General features: G+C 42.9%; 2 protein-coding genes across 2 annotated transcripts in view; one reads left to right on the plus strand and one right to left on the minus strand.

The window, feature by feature from the left end:
* The first annotated feature begins 8,874 nt into the window (after positions 1–8,874).
* On the plus strand, positions 8,875–10,099 carry LOC125288723 (thrombin inhibitor rhodniin-like). Its single transcript, XM_048235307.1, has 4 exons — positions 8,875–9,029; positions 9,311–9,426; positions 9,660–9,769; positions 9,970–10,099. Exons 1-4 carry the CDS (start codon positions 8,981–8,983, stop codon positions 10,007–10,009), a joined length of 315 nt encoding a protein of 104 aa, XP_048091264.1. The 5' UTR covers positions 8,875–8,980; the 3' UTR covers positions 10,010–10,099.
* Positions 10,100–11,056: 957 nt separating this feature from the next.
* mrps9 (mitochondrial ribosomal protein S9) overlaps positions 11,057–18,535 on the minus strand; it is a gene marked incomplete in the record, with an annotated part of 14,623 nt that continues 7,144 nt past the window's right edge. The window contains 4 exon segments of the mRNA XM_048234851.1: positions 11,057–11,530; positions 12,735–12,843; positions 13,327–13,495; positions 13,752–13,872. Of these exon segments, the coding sequence (XP_048090808.1) occupies positions 11,314–11,530; positions 12,735–12,843; positions 13,327–13,495; positions 13,752–13,872 (616 nt within the window).

An 18,535-nucleotide genomic window follows, 5' to 3' on the forward strand; every position in this document is an offset into this window, starting at 1 on the left:
CAACCACAATTGTATGCTTATCTCCTCAGTGTATGAAGCACAGCAGCGGTTGCTATAGCAACCATAGACTCTGAACAGGACGGCAGATATCACTTAGGCAAAGTCTTTGGCAAGATCTGAATGTAAACAGATAATACCGTTCAAGTTTTTTTTTAATTTCCTATTTCTTTCAATTCTTTAACTTAAGACATGTAAGAAGTAAGTTTATTCACTGGGCAACGTACAAACTGACGAGTTACATTGCCCTAGCACTATGAGCTACGATAAACGTTAGCTAGAATAGCTAGCTTCTAAGTGTGGCAGCTAGTTATTATTTCATGTTCTGATATGACATTCTTAACGCTTTGACTATGTTACAACTGATAAAAGCAAGACAAATAAAAGTAACCAAATCGGGCTTTGCAATATTTTTAGTCCAGAAATACTTATGGGTGTTCATTTACCATAATGTTAATTACAGTAGCCTAACGTAAATTTATCTCCCTTGCTGTTACCACCAGTTTTAATAACTTTACATTTGCGATCATGACCCATTTCATCTAACAACACCACTGGCATCTTCTTTGACTATCAGACCCCAAACAGCAATACATTGAACTACAAAGATGTTATAGTAACGGTGTTCAGTTCATCATAATCTTTATGACATAATGTAATTTGCCGTCCGTCTCCCATCTTTTTGCCGTCCAGCATTGGGCCGTCACGTGACTTAAGTCACGTGTCTGCAAGGGGTGAATATCGCTTTTCCTGAAGGGGTGTCTTTATTATGACCGCCGCGCAGCAAAGAACCGTATCTCGAGAACCGTAGGGTTTAGGAGGACCATTTTTTTTTTGTATGTCTCAAAGGGCCATGTCAACCCATTCCATAACCACTCCTTTCATGTATAGCGCCACCTAGTTAAACACAAAAAAGTAAAAATGAGGTGTTGTAATCCCAGGTATCTGTGACCTAACATAGTCAAAACTGCACGAAATTGGCAGTGTAGGATCATTATGACACCCTCTTTCGGGCAGACCACGCAACACTGACACGCACACACAGTACACATGCACGCCCACGCACAAATAGACACACACACACATGCAGGTAAGCAGGCACACACACATACTGTACACACACACACACACACCATTACCCCCCCACACACACACTCGCAAGCAAACACACACATGCACAGATTAATTTACATACACATAAGTTGCAAGAGTAGGGGATGGGAGATGGAGACAAAATGACAAGCATTATTTATTTTCACGGAGAATGTGTAGGACTGAGCGGCAGTCATATTAGTTTATAAACATGTTGGCACTCATATAGGTGTCTTACATCCACCAAGACTCCTGTTGTCATTGATTTAGCATTCACTTCTTATGCTCTGCAAAGGGTGGTCAGCGCAGCACAGCACATTACAAGGACTGAGTTACCTACTATTCAGGACCTTTACAGCCAGCGCTGCAAGAGAAAGACCAAGCGGATCCTCGCTGACCCCAGTCATCCCAGCCATAGTCTCTTCACCTACCAACTGGTAGAAGGTACAAGAGCAGGCGAACCTGTACCAGCAGTTACAGAGCCAGTTTCTATCCACAAGCTACCAGGATTCTGAACTGTGATGCTCTTCCTCATACCTAATCTCATCAACCTCACACCTCCTCAGGGATTTTCTTGTTTGCCACTTCTTCACTTCTTAAATGTCAATTGAGTGAATGGCCTCCTTGCCAGCTAGGAAGTGACATTCGATGAATAAACAAATTAGGATGAAAGACAGTTGTTGAAGCTAACTGAAGTGTACACTCTTCCTACTCAGATGCACACACAAGTACACATCCACCTACACACATGCATTTATTCACACCTTCATATGTACTATACTGTATATGCACATCACATGTGCCCGTGTGTATGTGTGTGTGATAGAGGGATCAGTGCTGTGAAAAAGCATGATGGCCCCTTCCTCAACCTCAAGATATTGCTACATAGAGGGATGGATGTGTGAATGTATCCATCTGAATGTATGAATATGAGCTTTGTCAAAATGCATCACAATTTGAAACCAGTTGTGACCAGCGTAAGTATGAATACACTGGATTAATATGAATAACTAAAAATATATTTGATGGACTTGTTTTCTTACATGGTCAGATCAGTGGTCTAAAAGTGTGTCTCTACTCACAGTAACGGTGTGTGAAGATGATTGTGACATGAGCCCAGAGCTCTTTCACAATTGTCAAACGTTTGAGCTGTCATCATGAGGCTTGCAGACTTTCAGAGGCTTGCAGAGTTTCGGTCTATCATCCCCTTTACTTGATTTTCCATTAAAGATGTGCATGCCATGTTAATAGATAAGGTTATTGTGTAATTCCCAAACCAAGAGAACAAATAGATGAACTTGCATTATTGAAATAACTTGTCGCCTGAAAAAGGAAATATGTTGATTAATCTTTGAATACCGTGGCCAATATCTAATCCGTTGTCCGGAGGGTAACTGACTTACTTTGGTGAAAGAAAATTCTACAAGAGATTACTGTGTTGTACTGAAAAACATGTGAAAAATCGACAAATTAAACCACACCATATTTGTACAAACTGGTCATGCTGTCATTGTGTTGAGCTAAGAAATTGAATGATAGCTACAGTATTTGAATGAATGATATGAACGAATGTAAGATATTTGGGGTATGGTATAACAATATGATCCAAAACCCAAAATCACATCAGCTGGCAATTGACTGAGTAATGTTCAATGTAATCAAGCTTAGCTGTAGTGTTCCCAACTGGGTTTATATGTTACACTTTGTCCTAGATTCCAATAGAGCTTGGGGCCCTGGAACATGTTTTATGTTGATGGTATTGTGGACAAGGGACCTCTATGCTGTGTCTTATTCCCACTATGAGAGGTGAACCATCGAGAGCATCCTCACCAACTGTGTCACAGTATGATATGGCAACTTCTCTCTCTCTCTCTCTCTCTCTCTCTCTCTCTATCTCTATCTCACTCTCTCTCTCTCTCTCTCATACACAAGATGTCCACTGAGGGGTGTGAGCAGAAAGTAAGACATGAGGAGGCTATTTAAGTGCAGCTGGGGGACAAAGTTTCCATACTGTTGACACAACACTGCTGTTCCTTCTGAAGGCACCATGAAGCTCAGCATCACCATCACTATCACCCTTTGCACTCTACTTTACTTCTCTGGTAAATACTCTTGCACTCTCTCTCTCTTATTTTTTTTTCACCTTTTTTTTCTTTTTGCTAGCTGTGATTTTAAATATATAATGTAATATACAACCCGAGTTCCGAAAAAGTTAGGTCACTTTGTAAAATATTTTATTAGATATGTTGTCTTTGAAATATTCTCAATTAAATACTTTATAGGGTTGGGTTGACATGATTTGCAAATCATAGCATTCTTTTTGTATTTACTTTTTGCAAAGCACCCCAACTTCATTTGTAATTTGTACATTTGTACATTTGAATGTAATAAGTTTTTGTAAAATTCAAATTATCTCTCTCTTTCTCACACACGCACACACACACACACACACACACACACACACACGCACAATAGAAACACAAAGGCAGTGTTATGGCTTTGTCATAACTGTAATGATAAAGAATTTGTAACTAATTACAAAAAAATTATAATAATAATTGCTGCCATCTTGACCAGGACTCCCTGACAGAAGAGACATTGTGTCTCAATGGGACCTTCCTGGTAAAATAAAGGTTTAAAAAAAACAAAAAAAAACCATTGTGTCAGACAGTAGAAAAAGTGTGGTCTGCACACTGCAACTGCTCCAAAATATAAAGTTTATTAATTTAAAGCAACGTTTCGATCCCCTTGGATCTTCGTCAGGCATGTGGGTAACAGGAAGAGTGTATATATCACATGACCATTCATTCAGCACCCGCCTAGGCAGGGCATAATATTTGATTGATACAGCTTTTTTCTTTATTATTGACACAACATGGTAAAAAGACGAAAATGACTTGATTTTACTTTCAATTCCTTTTACATTCTCCAAGGTATTAACATGGCTCCATGTAGGACGTTTCTGTACATAAATGTAAGCACTGTGGCAGTAGAAATGCAATATTTAGAAAATGTACTCTTGTACTCTTGATACTCAAGTACTTTTAAGGGTATCTGTACTTTTACTCAACTAATGAAGCTGTGTGTTCTGTCCACCTCTGTACATTTAGTGTTCTCACATCTCCCTCACGCCCACTCGTCCTTTTCTCCTTTTTTCTCTCTCATTGCCAATCAGGCCCTGGTTTCACCCGCAAAGTCAGACAGAAAGACAGAGTCCGACAGAGACCTCCATTTTGGTTTGACTGTTCTTGCGAGAATGCCACTGTAATTAATGGAAATTTCAGCAATATGAGCTTCTTTGGTCGACTGAAGCGTGCGATTCTGCCAAGATCGACGGAATCAACCCGAATCAACCCAAAAGTACATTTAGATTTTTTTTCTCTAAATACCTTGTCATCTGCACTATTCTGTAGCATTCTCCATGTTAATGTGTGTTAAGAACTACATCAGAGTGATTATATTATCGTTGCGTACATTTCGTTATTTATGTGTTTGTATGTGTGTATGTGTATAATGGTAGCCAGTGGGTAAAGTAGCAGTGTAAAAAGTAGATAAACCTTCCTCACTTCTCCTTGAGGTACGTGCGACGCTAGCCTAGTTGTTGCATGTTCGAGCCAGAGCAGATGCCAGGCTAAACCATGGCGTCCAAACAAACTGCAGGTTATATACGAGCATATGTACAGTGTGTGTATAATATTCTCTTCTCTCTGTTCAGACTGTCTGTGAGGCGTACTTCGCAGGATTGTTGGAGTGCGACTACCAACCTCTCTGTGCCACTGATGACAACACCTACGACAATGTTTGCGCTCTCTGCGAGAAAATAAAGTAAGTCAGTCCATAGAGCAGGCTTGGCCTATAGCCTTCTCTTCCCCGCTTGCATCCTCCTATCAGGGGGAGAGATGTATCTTGAGTATGCTGGCGGTGGAGATTTTATCAGTTCTGAGGAGGTCAGAGTTCCGTGGGCTCTATCAGGAAGGGACACAACACATGCACTGACACATTTCCCTTTTCACTCTCATCCACAGAAGCAACTCCCCTGAGATCCGTCATGATGGGAAATGTTGAAGGAGCTGAGAGCAGAGCTGCAGAGCTGCAGTCTACAGTCGGTCAGGAAGACTCCAGAGTCAGTTTGACACAATAAAGAATTTCAGCATCGCTTCTCTCCTGCGTTTTTATTGCTTTCTTATTCATTTGGCTGCCACTTTGAGCCAAAGCGACTTATGGCCTCCTTACACCAAACAACTGTAAGGTGGCCATTACATATGTCCTTTGGAATTAAAATAGCCCCACATCATCACATACCCTTCACCATATCTCAAACCAGCTATAAAGGCTAACTGAAATAAAACCATGGCAATAGGTATGGTGAAGGGTATGTGGTGATGTGGACCTATTTTAATTCCAAAGGCCAAGGGAACTTTATCAGGATGCATAGTATCCTGGATCCATGATATAACTGTCCTTTAAAAATACAAATCTGCCTGCCTCTATGGGAATTTAAGATATGGGCTATGTAGGCTATACTTTATGAGCCCCTGTATTTTAAGGATCACAAAAGGTATCAATTTTTCCGACAACACCGAACATTTGCTTAGCATAAACAACTGTCATTCACTTACATGGCGAAGAACTGTCACTTGGTGTGAGAAAACCTATTCATAACAATCTTATCTAATTAAGGGGCCCCGACAGGTTTCACAAAATAGTTTGTTACAGTACATGGCTTTAGCCACTTCCAGTTAAAAAAAAAAAAAAAACCTAGCTTCTAACCTCCTACTCTAAAATCCTGGACCCAGTGTCCATTTCGCTTTTTCAGCGGATGATTGGAATGTCCCGTTGTGTCTCAGAGCTTAATGCTTCATCAAAAGTGATATACTGCCATCTACTGGCACCATTGCGCCATTTCTCCTCTCCTTTGGAAAGAACAAACACTTTTGTCTAAGAAAACAAATATACATTTTATTGAAACATTTGAAGCATAGCTGAGAGCATTAACACACGTGCTAATATAATCATCTGAAGAGTATGGATGGGATGCACTGGGAGTTTCTGGATGCATTGTGTGGTCACCCATAGTGGTGTCCACAATAGAGATACAGCGGGGAAAATAAGTATTGAACATGTCAACATTTTTTGAGTAGGTATACTTCCAATGAGGCGATTTGCACGAAATTTTCACCGGACATTAGTATTAACTCAGATAATCCACCCACATAAGAAAATCCAAACATTAAAGTCCATAGGTAGAATTATGTGTAATAAAGTGGAATGACACTGGAAAAAAGTATTGAACTCGCCTGCTGAAATTTCTTAAATACTTTGTGGAAAAGCCTTTATTCGTAATGACGGCTTCAAGGCATTTCCTGTATGACGAAACTAATCAGTCACAGTATTCTTGTGAGTTTGGTCCATTCTTTTAAACAGATATTCCTTTAATATTGAAGATTCCAGGGGTCCCTCTTGTGAATTCTGATCTTTTGTTAACTTCCAAAACTGTTAAATTGTATTGAAGTCAGGACCTTGATTTCCTTTCTCTGAAACCAATTGAGAGTTTCCTTCGCTTATTGGTTTGGATCATTGTCCTGCTTGAAGGTATAGCCATGTCTCATCATCATCATCCTGGTGGATGTAAAGATTCTCCCAGAACAAAATGGCTCCATTCATCATTCCTTCAACTGTATGAAGTCTGCTAGTGCCATGAGATGAAACACAGCCCACACCATGATGCCACCACCTTAAAACCTCACTGTTGGAAGAGTATTTTTAGGGTGATGCACAGTGCCATTTCTCCTCCAAATATGGTGTGTAGTATGACATCCGAAGAGTTCAATTTTGATCTTGCCTGACCAGAATACATTCTCTCAGCAATAGAGTCATGCGGGATGAGCGTGCATAGAGGCCATGGCGGTGGAGTGCATTACCTATGATTTTCTCTGTAACAAATGTACCTGCTGCTTCATGTTTCTTGTGTGACACCTTGGTATCAAAAAACCTTTTTATAGCCCACCCAGTATGTACTAACCCAGCTTATATCAATTTGCATAGATAGGAGGGATAATATCTCTAGTTTGTTTCTTATAGTCAGTTTGTTCCTTGCCATTCCTTGCCTTGTGGAACAAATTGTTCATGACAGAGCCCATATACTGTATATATATATACAGTCTATTACAGAGCCTTAATCCATGTTGTGGTTGGAAAAATGACACCAAGAGCATAGAAGTTTTGAAAGCAAGAGCGAGCAGAAGACAGAGGCGATTAGCAGGCCGATGCGAACGTCACTTCTGTGCTCCGAATCATAATTGAGACTAAATGCATGCTAGTTTCTATCCACAAGCTACCAGGATTCTGAACTGTGATACTCTTCCTCATACCTAATCTCGTCAACCTCACACCTCCTCAGGGTTTTTCTTGTTTGCCACTTCTTCACTTCTTAAATGTCAATTGAGTCAATGGCCTCCTTGCCAGACTGACGACAGGTTCGTATGGGTTCTCCTAGGCTAGGATATGCCATGCGATGAAGAAACAAATTAGGAAGAAAGACAGTTGTTGAAGTTAACTGAAGTGTACACTCTTCCTACTCAGATGCACACACAGGTACACATCCACCTACACACATGCATTTATTCACACCTTCATTTGTACTATATATGCTGATATATATGCATCATGTGTGTCTGTGTGTATGTGTGTGTGAGAGAGGGATCACTGCTGTGATAAAGCATGATGGCTCAAGGATTGCTACATAGAGGGATGGATGTGTGAATATATCCATCTGAATGTATGAATATGAGCTTTGTCAAAATGCATCACAATTTGAAACCAGTTGTGACCAGCGTAAGTATGAATACACTGGATTAATATGAACTAAAAATGTATTTCATGGACTTGTTTTCTTACATGGTCAGATCAGTGGTCTAAAAGTGTGTCTCTACTGACAGTAACGGTGTGTGACGATGATTGTGACATGAGCCCAGAGCTCTTTCACAATTGTCAAACGTTTGAGCTGTCATCATGAGGCTTGCAGACTTTCAGAGGCTTGCAGAGTTTCGGTCTATCATCCCCTTTACTTGATTTTCCATTAGAGATGTGCATGCCATGTTAATAGATAAGGTTATTGTGTAATTCCCAAACCAAGAGAACAAATAGATGAACTTGCATTATTGAAATAACTTGTCACCTGAAAAAGGAAATATGTTGATCAATCTTTGAATACCGTGGACAATATCTAAACACTTATTTGGTTCTGATGTCCGGAGGGCAATTGACTTACTTTGGTGAAAGGAAATTCTACAAGAGATTACTGTAGGTGTTGCACTGAAAAACATGTGAAAAATTGACAAATTAAACCACATCATATTTGAACAAACTGGTCATGCTGTCGTTGTGTTGAGCTAAGAAATTGAATGATAGCTACAGTATTTGAATGAATGATATGAACGAATGTAAGATATTTGGGGTATGGTTTAACAATATGATCCAAAACCCAAAATCACATCAGCTGGCAATTGACTGAGTAATGTTGACATCAAGCTTAGCTGTTGTGTTCCCAACTGGTTTTCTATGTTACACTTTGTCCTAGATTCCAATAGAGCTTGGGGCCCTGGAACATGTTTTATGTTGATGGTATTGTGGACAAGGGACCTCTATGCTGTGTCTTATTCCCACTATGAGAGGTGCACCATCGAGAGAATCCTCACCAACTGTGTCACAGTATGATATGGCAACTTCTCTCTACTCTCTCTCTCTCTCTCTCTCTCTCTCTCTCTCATACACAAGATGTCCACTGAGGGGTGTGAGCAGAAAGTAAGAGATGAGGAGGCTATTTAAGGGCAGCTGGGGGACAAAGTTTCCATACTGTTGACACAACACTGCTGTTCCTTCTGAAGGCACCATGAAGCTCAGCATCACCATCGCCCTCTGTGCTCTACTTTACTTCGCTGGTAAATACTCTTGCGCTCTTTCTCTCTCTCTCTCTCTGTCTACGCTCTACTTTACTTCTCAATACTCTTCCACTCTCTATCTGTCTATTTTCTTTCACCTTTTTTTTTCTTTTTGCTAGCTGTGATTTTAAATATGTAATGTAATACACAGCCCAAATTCAGAAAAAGTTGGGACACTGTGAAATGTGTTGTATAAAATGTGTTGTATAAAGTACTGACCCATTCTCCCTCTCTTTCTCTCTTTTCTCCCTCACCCCAACTCCTCTCTCATTGCAAATCAGCTCCTGCATTCTCCAACTGTGTGCATATAGGTCAAGGACATTTCTCCAACTCAAATTTCTTCGGTCGACTGAGGCGTGCGTCTTCAGAACCAACCGAAAAGGAAACCGACCTAAAAGTAAATGTCCAATTTAGATTTTATTCTCTTACCACCTTGTCATCTGCATTCTGTACGTATATGTGTTATGTGTATAACGGTAGCCAGCGGGTAAACCTCCCTTTCTACGCATTGAGGGACGTGCGGGTGACAGACACTAGCCTAGTTGTTGCAGGTTCGAGCCAGCGTCCAAACAAACTGCAGGTTATATACGAGCATATGTACAGTGTGTGTATTCTCTTCTCTCTGTTCAGACTGTCTGTGAGGCGTACTTCGCAGGATTGTTGGAGTGCGACTACCAACCTCTCTGTGCCACTGATGACAACACCTACGACAATGTTTGTGCTCTTTGCGAGAAAATAAAGTAAGTCAGTCCATAGAGCAGGCTTGGCCTATAGCCTTCTCTTCCCCGCTAGCATCCTCCTATCAGGGGGAGAGATGTATCTTGAGTATGCTGGCGGTGGAGATTTTATCAGTTCTGAGGAGGTCAGAGTTCCGTGGGCTCTATCAGGAAGGGACACAACACATGCACTGACACATTTCCCTTTTCACTCTCATCCACAGAAGCAACTCCCCTGAGATCCGTCATGATGGGAAATGTTGAAGGAGCTGAGAGCAGAGCTGCAGAGCTGCAGTCTACAGTCGGTCAGGAAGACTCCAGAGTCAGTTTGACACAATAAAGAATTTCAGCATCGCTTCTCTCCTGCGTTTTTATTGCTTTCTTATTCATTTGGCTGCCACTTTGAGCCAAAGCGACTTATGGCCTCCTTACACCAAACAACTGTAAGGTGGCCATTACATATAATCTTTGAATTAAAATAGCCCCACATCATCACATACCCTTCACCATATCTCAAACCAGCTATAAAGGCTAACTGAAATAAAACCATGGCAATAGGTATGGTGAAGGGTATGTGGTGATGTGGACCTATTTTAATTCCAAAGGCCAAGGGAACTTTATCAGGATGCATAGTATCCTGGATCCATGACATAACTGTCCTTTAAAAATACAAATCTGCCTGCCTCTATGGGAATTTAACATAGGGGTATGTAGGCTATACTTATGAGCCCCTGTATTTTAAGGATCACAACTGTATCAATTCTCCGACAACACCGAACATTTGCTTAGCATAAACAACTGTCATTCACTTACATGGCGAAGAACTGTCACTTGGTGTGAGAAAGACATTCATAACAATCTTCGTCTAATTAAGGGGGCCCGACAGGTTTCACAAAATAGTTTGTTCGGGGTACTTTAGCCACTTCCAGTTAAAAAAAAAAAAAAAAACCTAGCTTCTAACCTCCTACTCTAAAATCCTGGACCCAGTGTCCGTTTCGCTTTTTCAGCGGATGATTGGAATGTCCCGTTGTGTCTCAGAGCTTAATGCTTCATCAAAAGTGATATACTGCCATCTACTGGCACCATTGCGCCATTTCTCCTCTCCTTTGGAAAGAACAAACACTTTTGTCTAAGAAAACAAATATACATTTTATTGAAACATTTGAAGCATAGCTGAGAGCATTAACACACGTGCTAATATAATCATCTGAAGAGTATGGATGGGATGCACTGGGAGTTTCTGGGTGCATTGTGTGGTCACCCATAGTGGTGTCCACAACAGAGATACTATAAGTAATATAAGCAGTAGTAGGAGGAGTAGTATTAATGAGAGACCAAATTGGCTAAGTGATGTACATTGTCCATGATGATACGGTGACTAAGACATTGTCTGTTTGGCTGTGGATAAGTAGGTGATACGATGGCTAAGATATTGTCTGTTTGACTGTGGATAAGTAGGTGATACGGTGACTAAAATATTGTCTGTTTGGCTGTGGATAAGTAGGTGATACGATGGCTGTGGATAAGTAGGTAATACGATGGCTGTGGATAAGTAGGTGATACGATGACTAAAATATTGTCTGTTTGGCTGTGGATAAGTAGGTGAAGGTCCCACCTTGTCTCATGTGCTCCACTTTGCCCTCAGGTGAGAAGGTGAGGAGGCAGCGGGCGAGGGCGAGCCGTAGCGCCCCCGCCTGGGCAGAGTGACCCCCACCAATCACACTACCCTCCACGTCAAAACGGTCTAACGAGTCCGCAAAGTGCAGCGGGAACATCAGCTGCTCCCTTAGATAGCGTGGGAAAGAAGGACAGAGAGGGGGAGAGAGAGAGATGGAAGGAGAGAGAGAAAGGAGGGTAGAGAGAAAGATAGGAGAGAGAGAAAGAAGGATCAAGAGGGAGAGAGAAAGAGAAGGTAGGAGGGAACAAAGATAAAGGACTATTAATATCTTCTGCAATAAAAAAAAACATCAGGAATCCCCCACAGCCTGGTTTCAGTCTAGTGCAGTAAGCTCCACACAAGACCACAGGTGGCAGATCCATGACTACTGGTCCTGAATAAAGCTGGTGTGTGGGAATCTGAAGACCGTTTACTTATGTGCCTACAAACACGTAATCCAGAGGGTGCCGAAAACGTGGCTAGTATATTGTTCAATATACATGTGTGTGTGTGTGTGTGTGTGTGTGTGTGTGTGTGTGTGTGTGTGTGTGTGTGTGTGTGTGTGTGTGTGTGTGTGTGTGTGTGTGTGTGTGTGTGTGTAAGCGTGTGTGTAAGCAGTTTCTGCCCCGCATCTCCCTCTGAATGCACCGCGTGCTGACACAGAAAAAGCCAAAGCGTCCCGCTCTGTCTCCACAGCGATAAGGCGGAGGAGGCAGCATGCGCTTTCTGGCTCAGAGGCAGTCGTCTGTGTAATGAACTTTCCTCCCAGATCAAATAAAACAAGTAGGGAGGAACAACGTGCCAGAGAGAGAGAGAGAGAGAGAGAGAGATAGAGAGAGAGAGAGAGAGAGAGAGAGAGAGAGAGAGAGAGAGAGAGAGAGAGAGAGAGAGGGAAAGATCCTCAGAGGGGTGGAGTGCTGGCATGGTTGTGATCTGCATGTTAACTGGCCAACAGTGCTGCCATCTCAGAGAGACACAGTGGACAGCATCTCTGCCAAATATCCCCACAGTCCAGTCAGGAACACAACAACAACACCACAAACCAAGCTCATCTGATTTCACCTGATTTCATCTGGTCTCTCACAGAGGGAGATGAATGGTTTGTGTCAATTAGCTGCAGTGCCATGACTTAACTGGAAGGTTGGAGAACCTTTCACTGAACTGTCCTCTCATAAGGAACTGGACTGGATCTGACAACGTAGAAAATGTAGAACTACACAGGCAAGATTGTCGATGATGATTGACGATTTATACATGTGTGCGAACACACACACACACACACACACACACACACACGCACACACACGCACACACACACGCACGCACACCAACCTGTCCTGCAGCACAGGAAAGAACTGCAAGTGATCTTTCCCATTGATGGTCACTTTTCCAGACCCGCCATCTCTCAGGACTACAGATGCTGTAGCTGTCTTCCTCCTCCCTGAAGGGCCCAACACGCACACACGCACACACACACACACACACACACACACACACACACACACACACACAAACAGAGACAAACACAGTTTTACCCCCAATCCTGTGGAGACTAGGGCCGCAACAATTAATCAATTAGTTGTTGACTATTAAAATAATCACCAGCTATCTTGGAAATCGTTAATCAGTTTGGCATTTTTAAGGAAACAGCCTAAAAAAAAAACTCCTTCTACTTCCTTAAATGAAAATATTTCTCTTCTATGGCATTAAACAAAATATATTTGGTGTGTGGACTAAACAAGGCATTTAAACACATTCTTTGGACTCTTAGACATTTTTCACAATTTTCTGGCATTTTATCAATTGAACAACTACTCAATTAATTGCTAAAATAAGTGATAGATTAATCTACTAAGACTTTGTTTGTTGGGGGCCTTGTTGGGAGTACTGTGGGGAGTGTGTAGCCATAAGAGCTGACCCCTACCCACAGCCGTGCTGAAGGCTGCCCCCTGCTGGTCGTGCTGCAGTGGGGGGATTTCCTGCTTGCTGCTCTGGACTTCCAGTTGGCGGCGGTAATGCAGGACACTCTCCTCCTCCAGCGCACTGTACGGCATCGACAGTAGCCGCTCCATCAGCTGGATGAACCGGGCATACTAAACACACACACACACACACACACACACACACACACACACACACACACACACACACACATACACATACAAATACACACACACACAGATACACAGATATATACGCACGCACGCACGCACGCACAGAGAGAGAGAGAGAGAGCAAAAAGTAAGTACCTAGTTGCAGGACATTTCTAAATTTCCCCAATAGATTGCAGTACGTAACAACAGTCGGGGATGGAAGTGCTTAGACAAAGAGAAAAGAAGGACATCTCACATCGTAATCAGAGATATCCTCAACCAGAAGCTCCTCCAGCTCCTCCTTACGTAGCCATCTGCTGCCTACCAATGAGCTGCAAACACATACCAAACACAGATTTATATAGAAACATGATATGACACACACACGACACACACACACACACACACCTGTACTCACATCTGTTTGGTGTCCTGGGTGAAGAGGCTCTTATTTCTCAGACGGTCCTGATGTCGTTCCACGGCCAACGTCTTCTCATAGATGTCCTGGAAACACACAAACGGGTCATCAGATCACGAGGTGTCCTGGTTGATGGGCACTACTGGGCTTATCGCTTCACAAGGAGGACATATACATATAGTACGTAAGGGATAATGTATTGTCCGCCGGTAATTATCAGAAAATAAGTCCCTAAAGGGAGAACAGAACCCCTACGCGCAGCGGATGGGTTTTGCTTCGACCTGAAGGGACTTATTTTCTGATAATTACCGGTGGACAATACATTATCCCGCTTATTACACGGCTACTTGCCAAAACGAGAAAAGAAACCTAACACTATTAATCTTTAAAAATGATTTTGCTACCGTTTCGTGTTTTCCGCTGACAAAATAAATAGTTCGCCACACAGATAGAACTTGACAGTTTCAGGTGTTGCGTGGCAACGTCTTACTAGCTTACTTTCCCTTTCAATGAAATTCCATTGCAATAAGCGAACGGAATTCTTGCGGAGGGATATGAAAGACGTTAATCAACCCGTTGCCATTGACAGCGGTGATTATATATTTTGCCGGTGATTTATATAGATTTAACATAGGCCCGAACGTTGGGAAGGCCCATTCATGTGAATGGAACTTTCTGCAGCACTCTGAAGAGCCGTGTAATAAATATACATATCGTATAGCACAGATCTTCTCTGAGTATAGTATAGTAAGGGTGGCTTTGATCTGTGCTTTTACTCTACCTCTCTCTCCCTCTCTACCTCTCTCTCCCTCTCTCTCCCGCTCTACCTCCCTCTCCCTATCTACCTCTCTCCCTCTCTCTACCCCCATCTTAATAGTGCCTTTTTTTTTAAATATATCTGAACCCATCTATTCTATGCTTCTAAACAAACAAAAATAAAAATGAAAAGAATTCAATGTCCAGTCAGAACAGCAAACAAAAAACACGCACGCACGCACACACACTGCAATCCCCATTATAAAAGCAGATCCAATCTCTAACCACTCTCTTGGTCTCTGGTTGGATTTAATTGTGTGGGGGGAAAGAAATTGAATTGAGGAGCACTTGGGCCAGACACCCCCGAGCACCCACCGCCACCTGAACACACTCACCACACACACACACACGCACGCACGCACGCACGCACACACACAGGCACATACACACACACACACACACACACACACACACACGCACGCGCGCACACACACGCACACACACACACGCACGCACACGCACACACACAGTAGTGTGGAGGCTGACATGCACCTCACGGCCTCACTCCCCTGGCCTCCTCCCTGCAAGCAAATTCACTTCCACACACAGGAACACATTTCCAACAGAGGGCTGGCAAGCTAACACACACTTAAAATGACCTGGCACAAATACTGAACTTGGACACGATAAGTGATGTTGTGGTATTGTTTCATAACGGAGGCACTCAGAGCTCTCAGTATGTAAACAAATCTGCTGAATTTCCACTTTTGCATGTTAAAGCCAAACGCATTGAAGGACACAGGACTGTATCATGTGGTCAGTACACTAATCAGCAGCAGTGGAGGCCATCTTGGATGAAGACTGTGTGGCCATCTGGTAATATCACCACGGTTTCCTGTTTTGTTCTATGTTCACTGTCAGTACCATAGGAAACGTCTGTGTTTTCATCAGGAGAGAGCTGTGTTACAGTCATAGTTGACTTCATCAAAGTCATGTAAGCTTGGCCCCGGCCGTGGCGCAACTGGCTGGGGCACCTGCACCGTACGCGGGCGACCCGGGTTCGATTCCCGCCCCGTGGTCCTTTCCGGATCCCACCCCGACTCTCTCTCCCACTCGCTTCCTGTCATTCTCCACTGTCCTGTCATTAAAGGCATAAAAAGGCCAAAAAAATATACTTAAAAAAAAAGCCATTCTTCTCAGAGCTGTAGTGATTTAGAATTATGTTTATTTTGTCATTTAATGACAGAACTGTTACTTCGCAAACCTTGTTACAGTGATGCTCACATTTCCTTTCTTTTTCCTTTGCTTGGTCTGGTCTGTCCTTTCCCTACCCACCTCTCTATCCCTCTCTCTCGCTCTCTCCTTTTCACTACCCCCCTCCCTACCCATGCCCCCCCCCTCTCTCCCTCCTTCCTTCTCTTCCCCCACCCCTGTCCCTACCTCTTCCTACCCCTCTTTGCCTCCCCTTCTCCCCCCCCAATCTCTCTCTCTCTCTCTCTCTCTCTCTCTCTCTCTCAACCCCCTGTAAAGGCTTCATCAGAAGGCTCTGCAGTGTTCCTCCTCCTGGTGGGGGTCCACCTCTCTGCTGATGCAGTGGCTGCCAGTGGCAGGGAGATTTGACACACCTATTTAAATCAGCAGCGGGGGGCGCCACTGCGGCTCTGCGACCGGGGATGGAAGGGGCCGGCCGTGCGTGCGTGCGTGTGTGTGTGTGTGGGGGGGGCACATTCAGGACAAAGGATGTTGTGGGGTTTAGTCAGTCCTCACATATGCACCGACCGCACACAAAAACAAAAGCCATTCTATAGTGCTGCAAGATAACTACGTGGCCAAGGACGAGGAGTGTGTGTGAATGTGGGAGAGAGCAAAGGACGAGGAGTGTGTGTGAATTAGTGTTGCACGGTGTATCGATACTAAAAAGGTATCACGATGCCTTCACGCAAAAAACCATACGATTTCCGACGTTTTTAGAATCGATACTTTATTAAAATTAACGTTCTGTGTCTGCGTGAACTGCTGCTCTCACTGCTCCTTGCACGCATCTAGGCAAGTGGGCGTGTCAAGCAGGCAGCTCTGAGTGAGTGAGTGCGCAGCCAACGTCAACATACAGTAGTTCTTTGCCGACCGTCCCCCGGCCTTGTGGATAAAACAAAAGGTGAAGTGAAATCTGCAACTATTTCGATACATCAGAAAGTGAAGGCAAGCCATCAGGTACACAGAGGCCCGTTTGTGAAATATGTTTCAAAGTCATTTAAAAGCAGTAGGCTACGCATGGAACTTGGCTAAACACCTCGCAGACATATCCCAATATTTTTGTTCAAAGAACGACAGGTTAACGAATATGCTATAGAAAACACGACTACATGGTTAGTGCCAAGTTCTTCTCTTCTGTTTAAGCCTAAGTGAAACGAGTATGGTTCTCTGGGATAAAGCGAACCTTCCTTCATCAATGAATTTTGACGAGACATAACGAGCTGTAATAATTTTGACGAGACATAACGAGCTGTAATCATAGGGTGCTAGGGTGATGAAAGCGCAATGTTCACGGCAGAATAACATTACCATAACTTGTAAACAATCTATTTCATGTTCTGTCAGTACTACTGGTAATATTTGTCATGGCATGTAGACTGCAATTTGTTCAATAAGTATTGCCCAGATGTAGGATAGGGCTACCGAAATCGCGCCAATTAAAGCCCACAGCATATAATACCACCAAAGCGCGTGGAGTCCTAATAATAATAGCGGGTTATTGTTACGTGGTAGCAAATCATGTTATCAAAGAAATAGACGTAGGCTAATGTAGGAATGCTCACAGACATATTGCAACAGGTAATGGTGTAGGCCTATCTGACGAAGACCTGAGTGGTTGGAACGTCGTATTTGCACACTGGGCGCAAAGAAAACTATCCTCACATTTTTCCCTTTGCAACTGTCAAAGAAATCCCATGAACACGGGAAGGCCTAGGGAAGCCTTTACTGTACATCAGATGGCCTAAAGATTAGGCCCCTCTGCATAGCATTCAGTGATTTGCATGCAGTAATTTCAACACTGACCTTGATCTAGCATAGTTTGGCTATTTAAAGCTACTTTATTGGCAAAACACAACACAATGTAATGAACTATAACAAAAAATAAAGGGCTTAATCACACAAAGTAGGCTTACTATTTTACTGACTATAAAAATAATAATTATGTAGGAAGTTTACAACCCAGAATTGACCTGCACACTACAAAAGTGCACCGAATTCAACACAAATGACTCAATACACTTGGAGGAGGTATGAGTCCTTTCTTTCCAGATATCTTAGGATTTAAAGTAGTATCGTTTCAATATCGAGCATCGTGATATTTATGGCAGGTATCGTATCGAAGTCATAATTTTGGTATCGTGACAACACTAGTGTGAATGTGGGAAAGAGCAAAGGACGAGGAGTGTGTGTGAATGTGGGAGAGAGCAAAGGACGAGGAGTGTGTGTGAATGTGGGAGAGAGCAAAGGGAAGAGGTCGCCAGGACAACACAAACATTAAACAAAAACAAAGAGGTTAAAAAATCATTAAAGAGTGTTGGGGCGACAGACAGCCCTGTGGAGTTGGGGTCTCCCTCTCATCCCAAATCCCCCAGATCAACACAAGACCCCAGAATAGCACAAGCCTGATGGGCCGGCCTCACCCGCTACCAAAACTACTCTCCAAATGCCATTTCCAGAAGCCACAAACAAGAGCAGTCTTATAGTTATACAGTCACTAAAACCTGCCAGGCGGCAAGCACACATCTTGCATCGCCAGCACACACACGCCTGCCTTGCACACACACTTTCTCTCTCTCTTTCTTTCTTCAGCAGCACCTTCACGTGTGAAATGG

The sequence above is a fragment of the Alosa alosa genome, chromosome 23 (genome assembly GCF_017589495.1).
Source record: "Alosa alosa isolate M-15738 ecotype Scorff River chromosome 23, AALO_Geno_1.1, whole genome shotgun sequence".
Lineage (NCBI taxonomy): Eukaryota > Metazoa > Chordata > Actinopteri > Clupeiformes > Clupeidae > Alosa > Alosa alosa.

Coding starts and splice junctions, on each gene's coding strand:
- LOC125288723 (XM_048235307.1), top strand. CDS start 8,981: ATGAAGCTCAGCATCACCATCGCCCTCTGTGCTCTACTTTACTTCGCT. Junction 9,030..9,310: donor TGCTCTACTTTACTTCGCTG/GTAAATACTCTT, acceptor ATTGCAAATCAG/CTCCTGCATTCTCCAACTGT. Junction 9,427..9,659: donor AAAAGGAAACCGACCTAAAA/GTAAATGTCCAA, acceptor CTCTCTGTTCAG/ACTGTCTGTGAGGCGTACTT.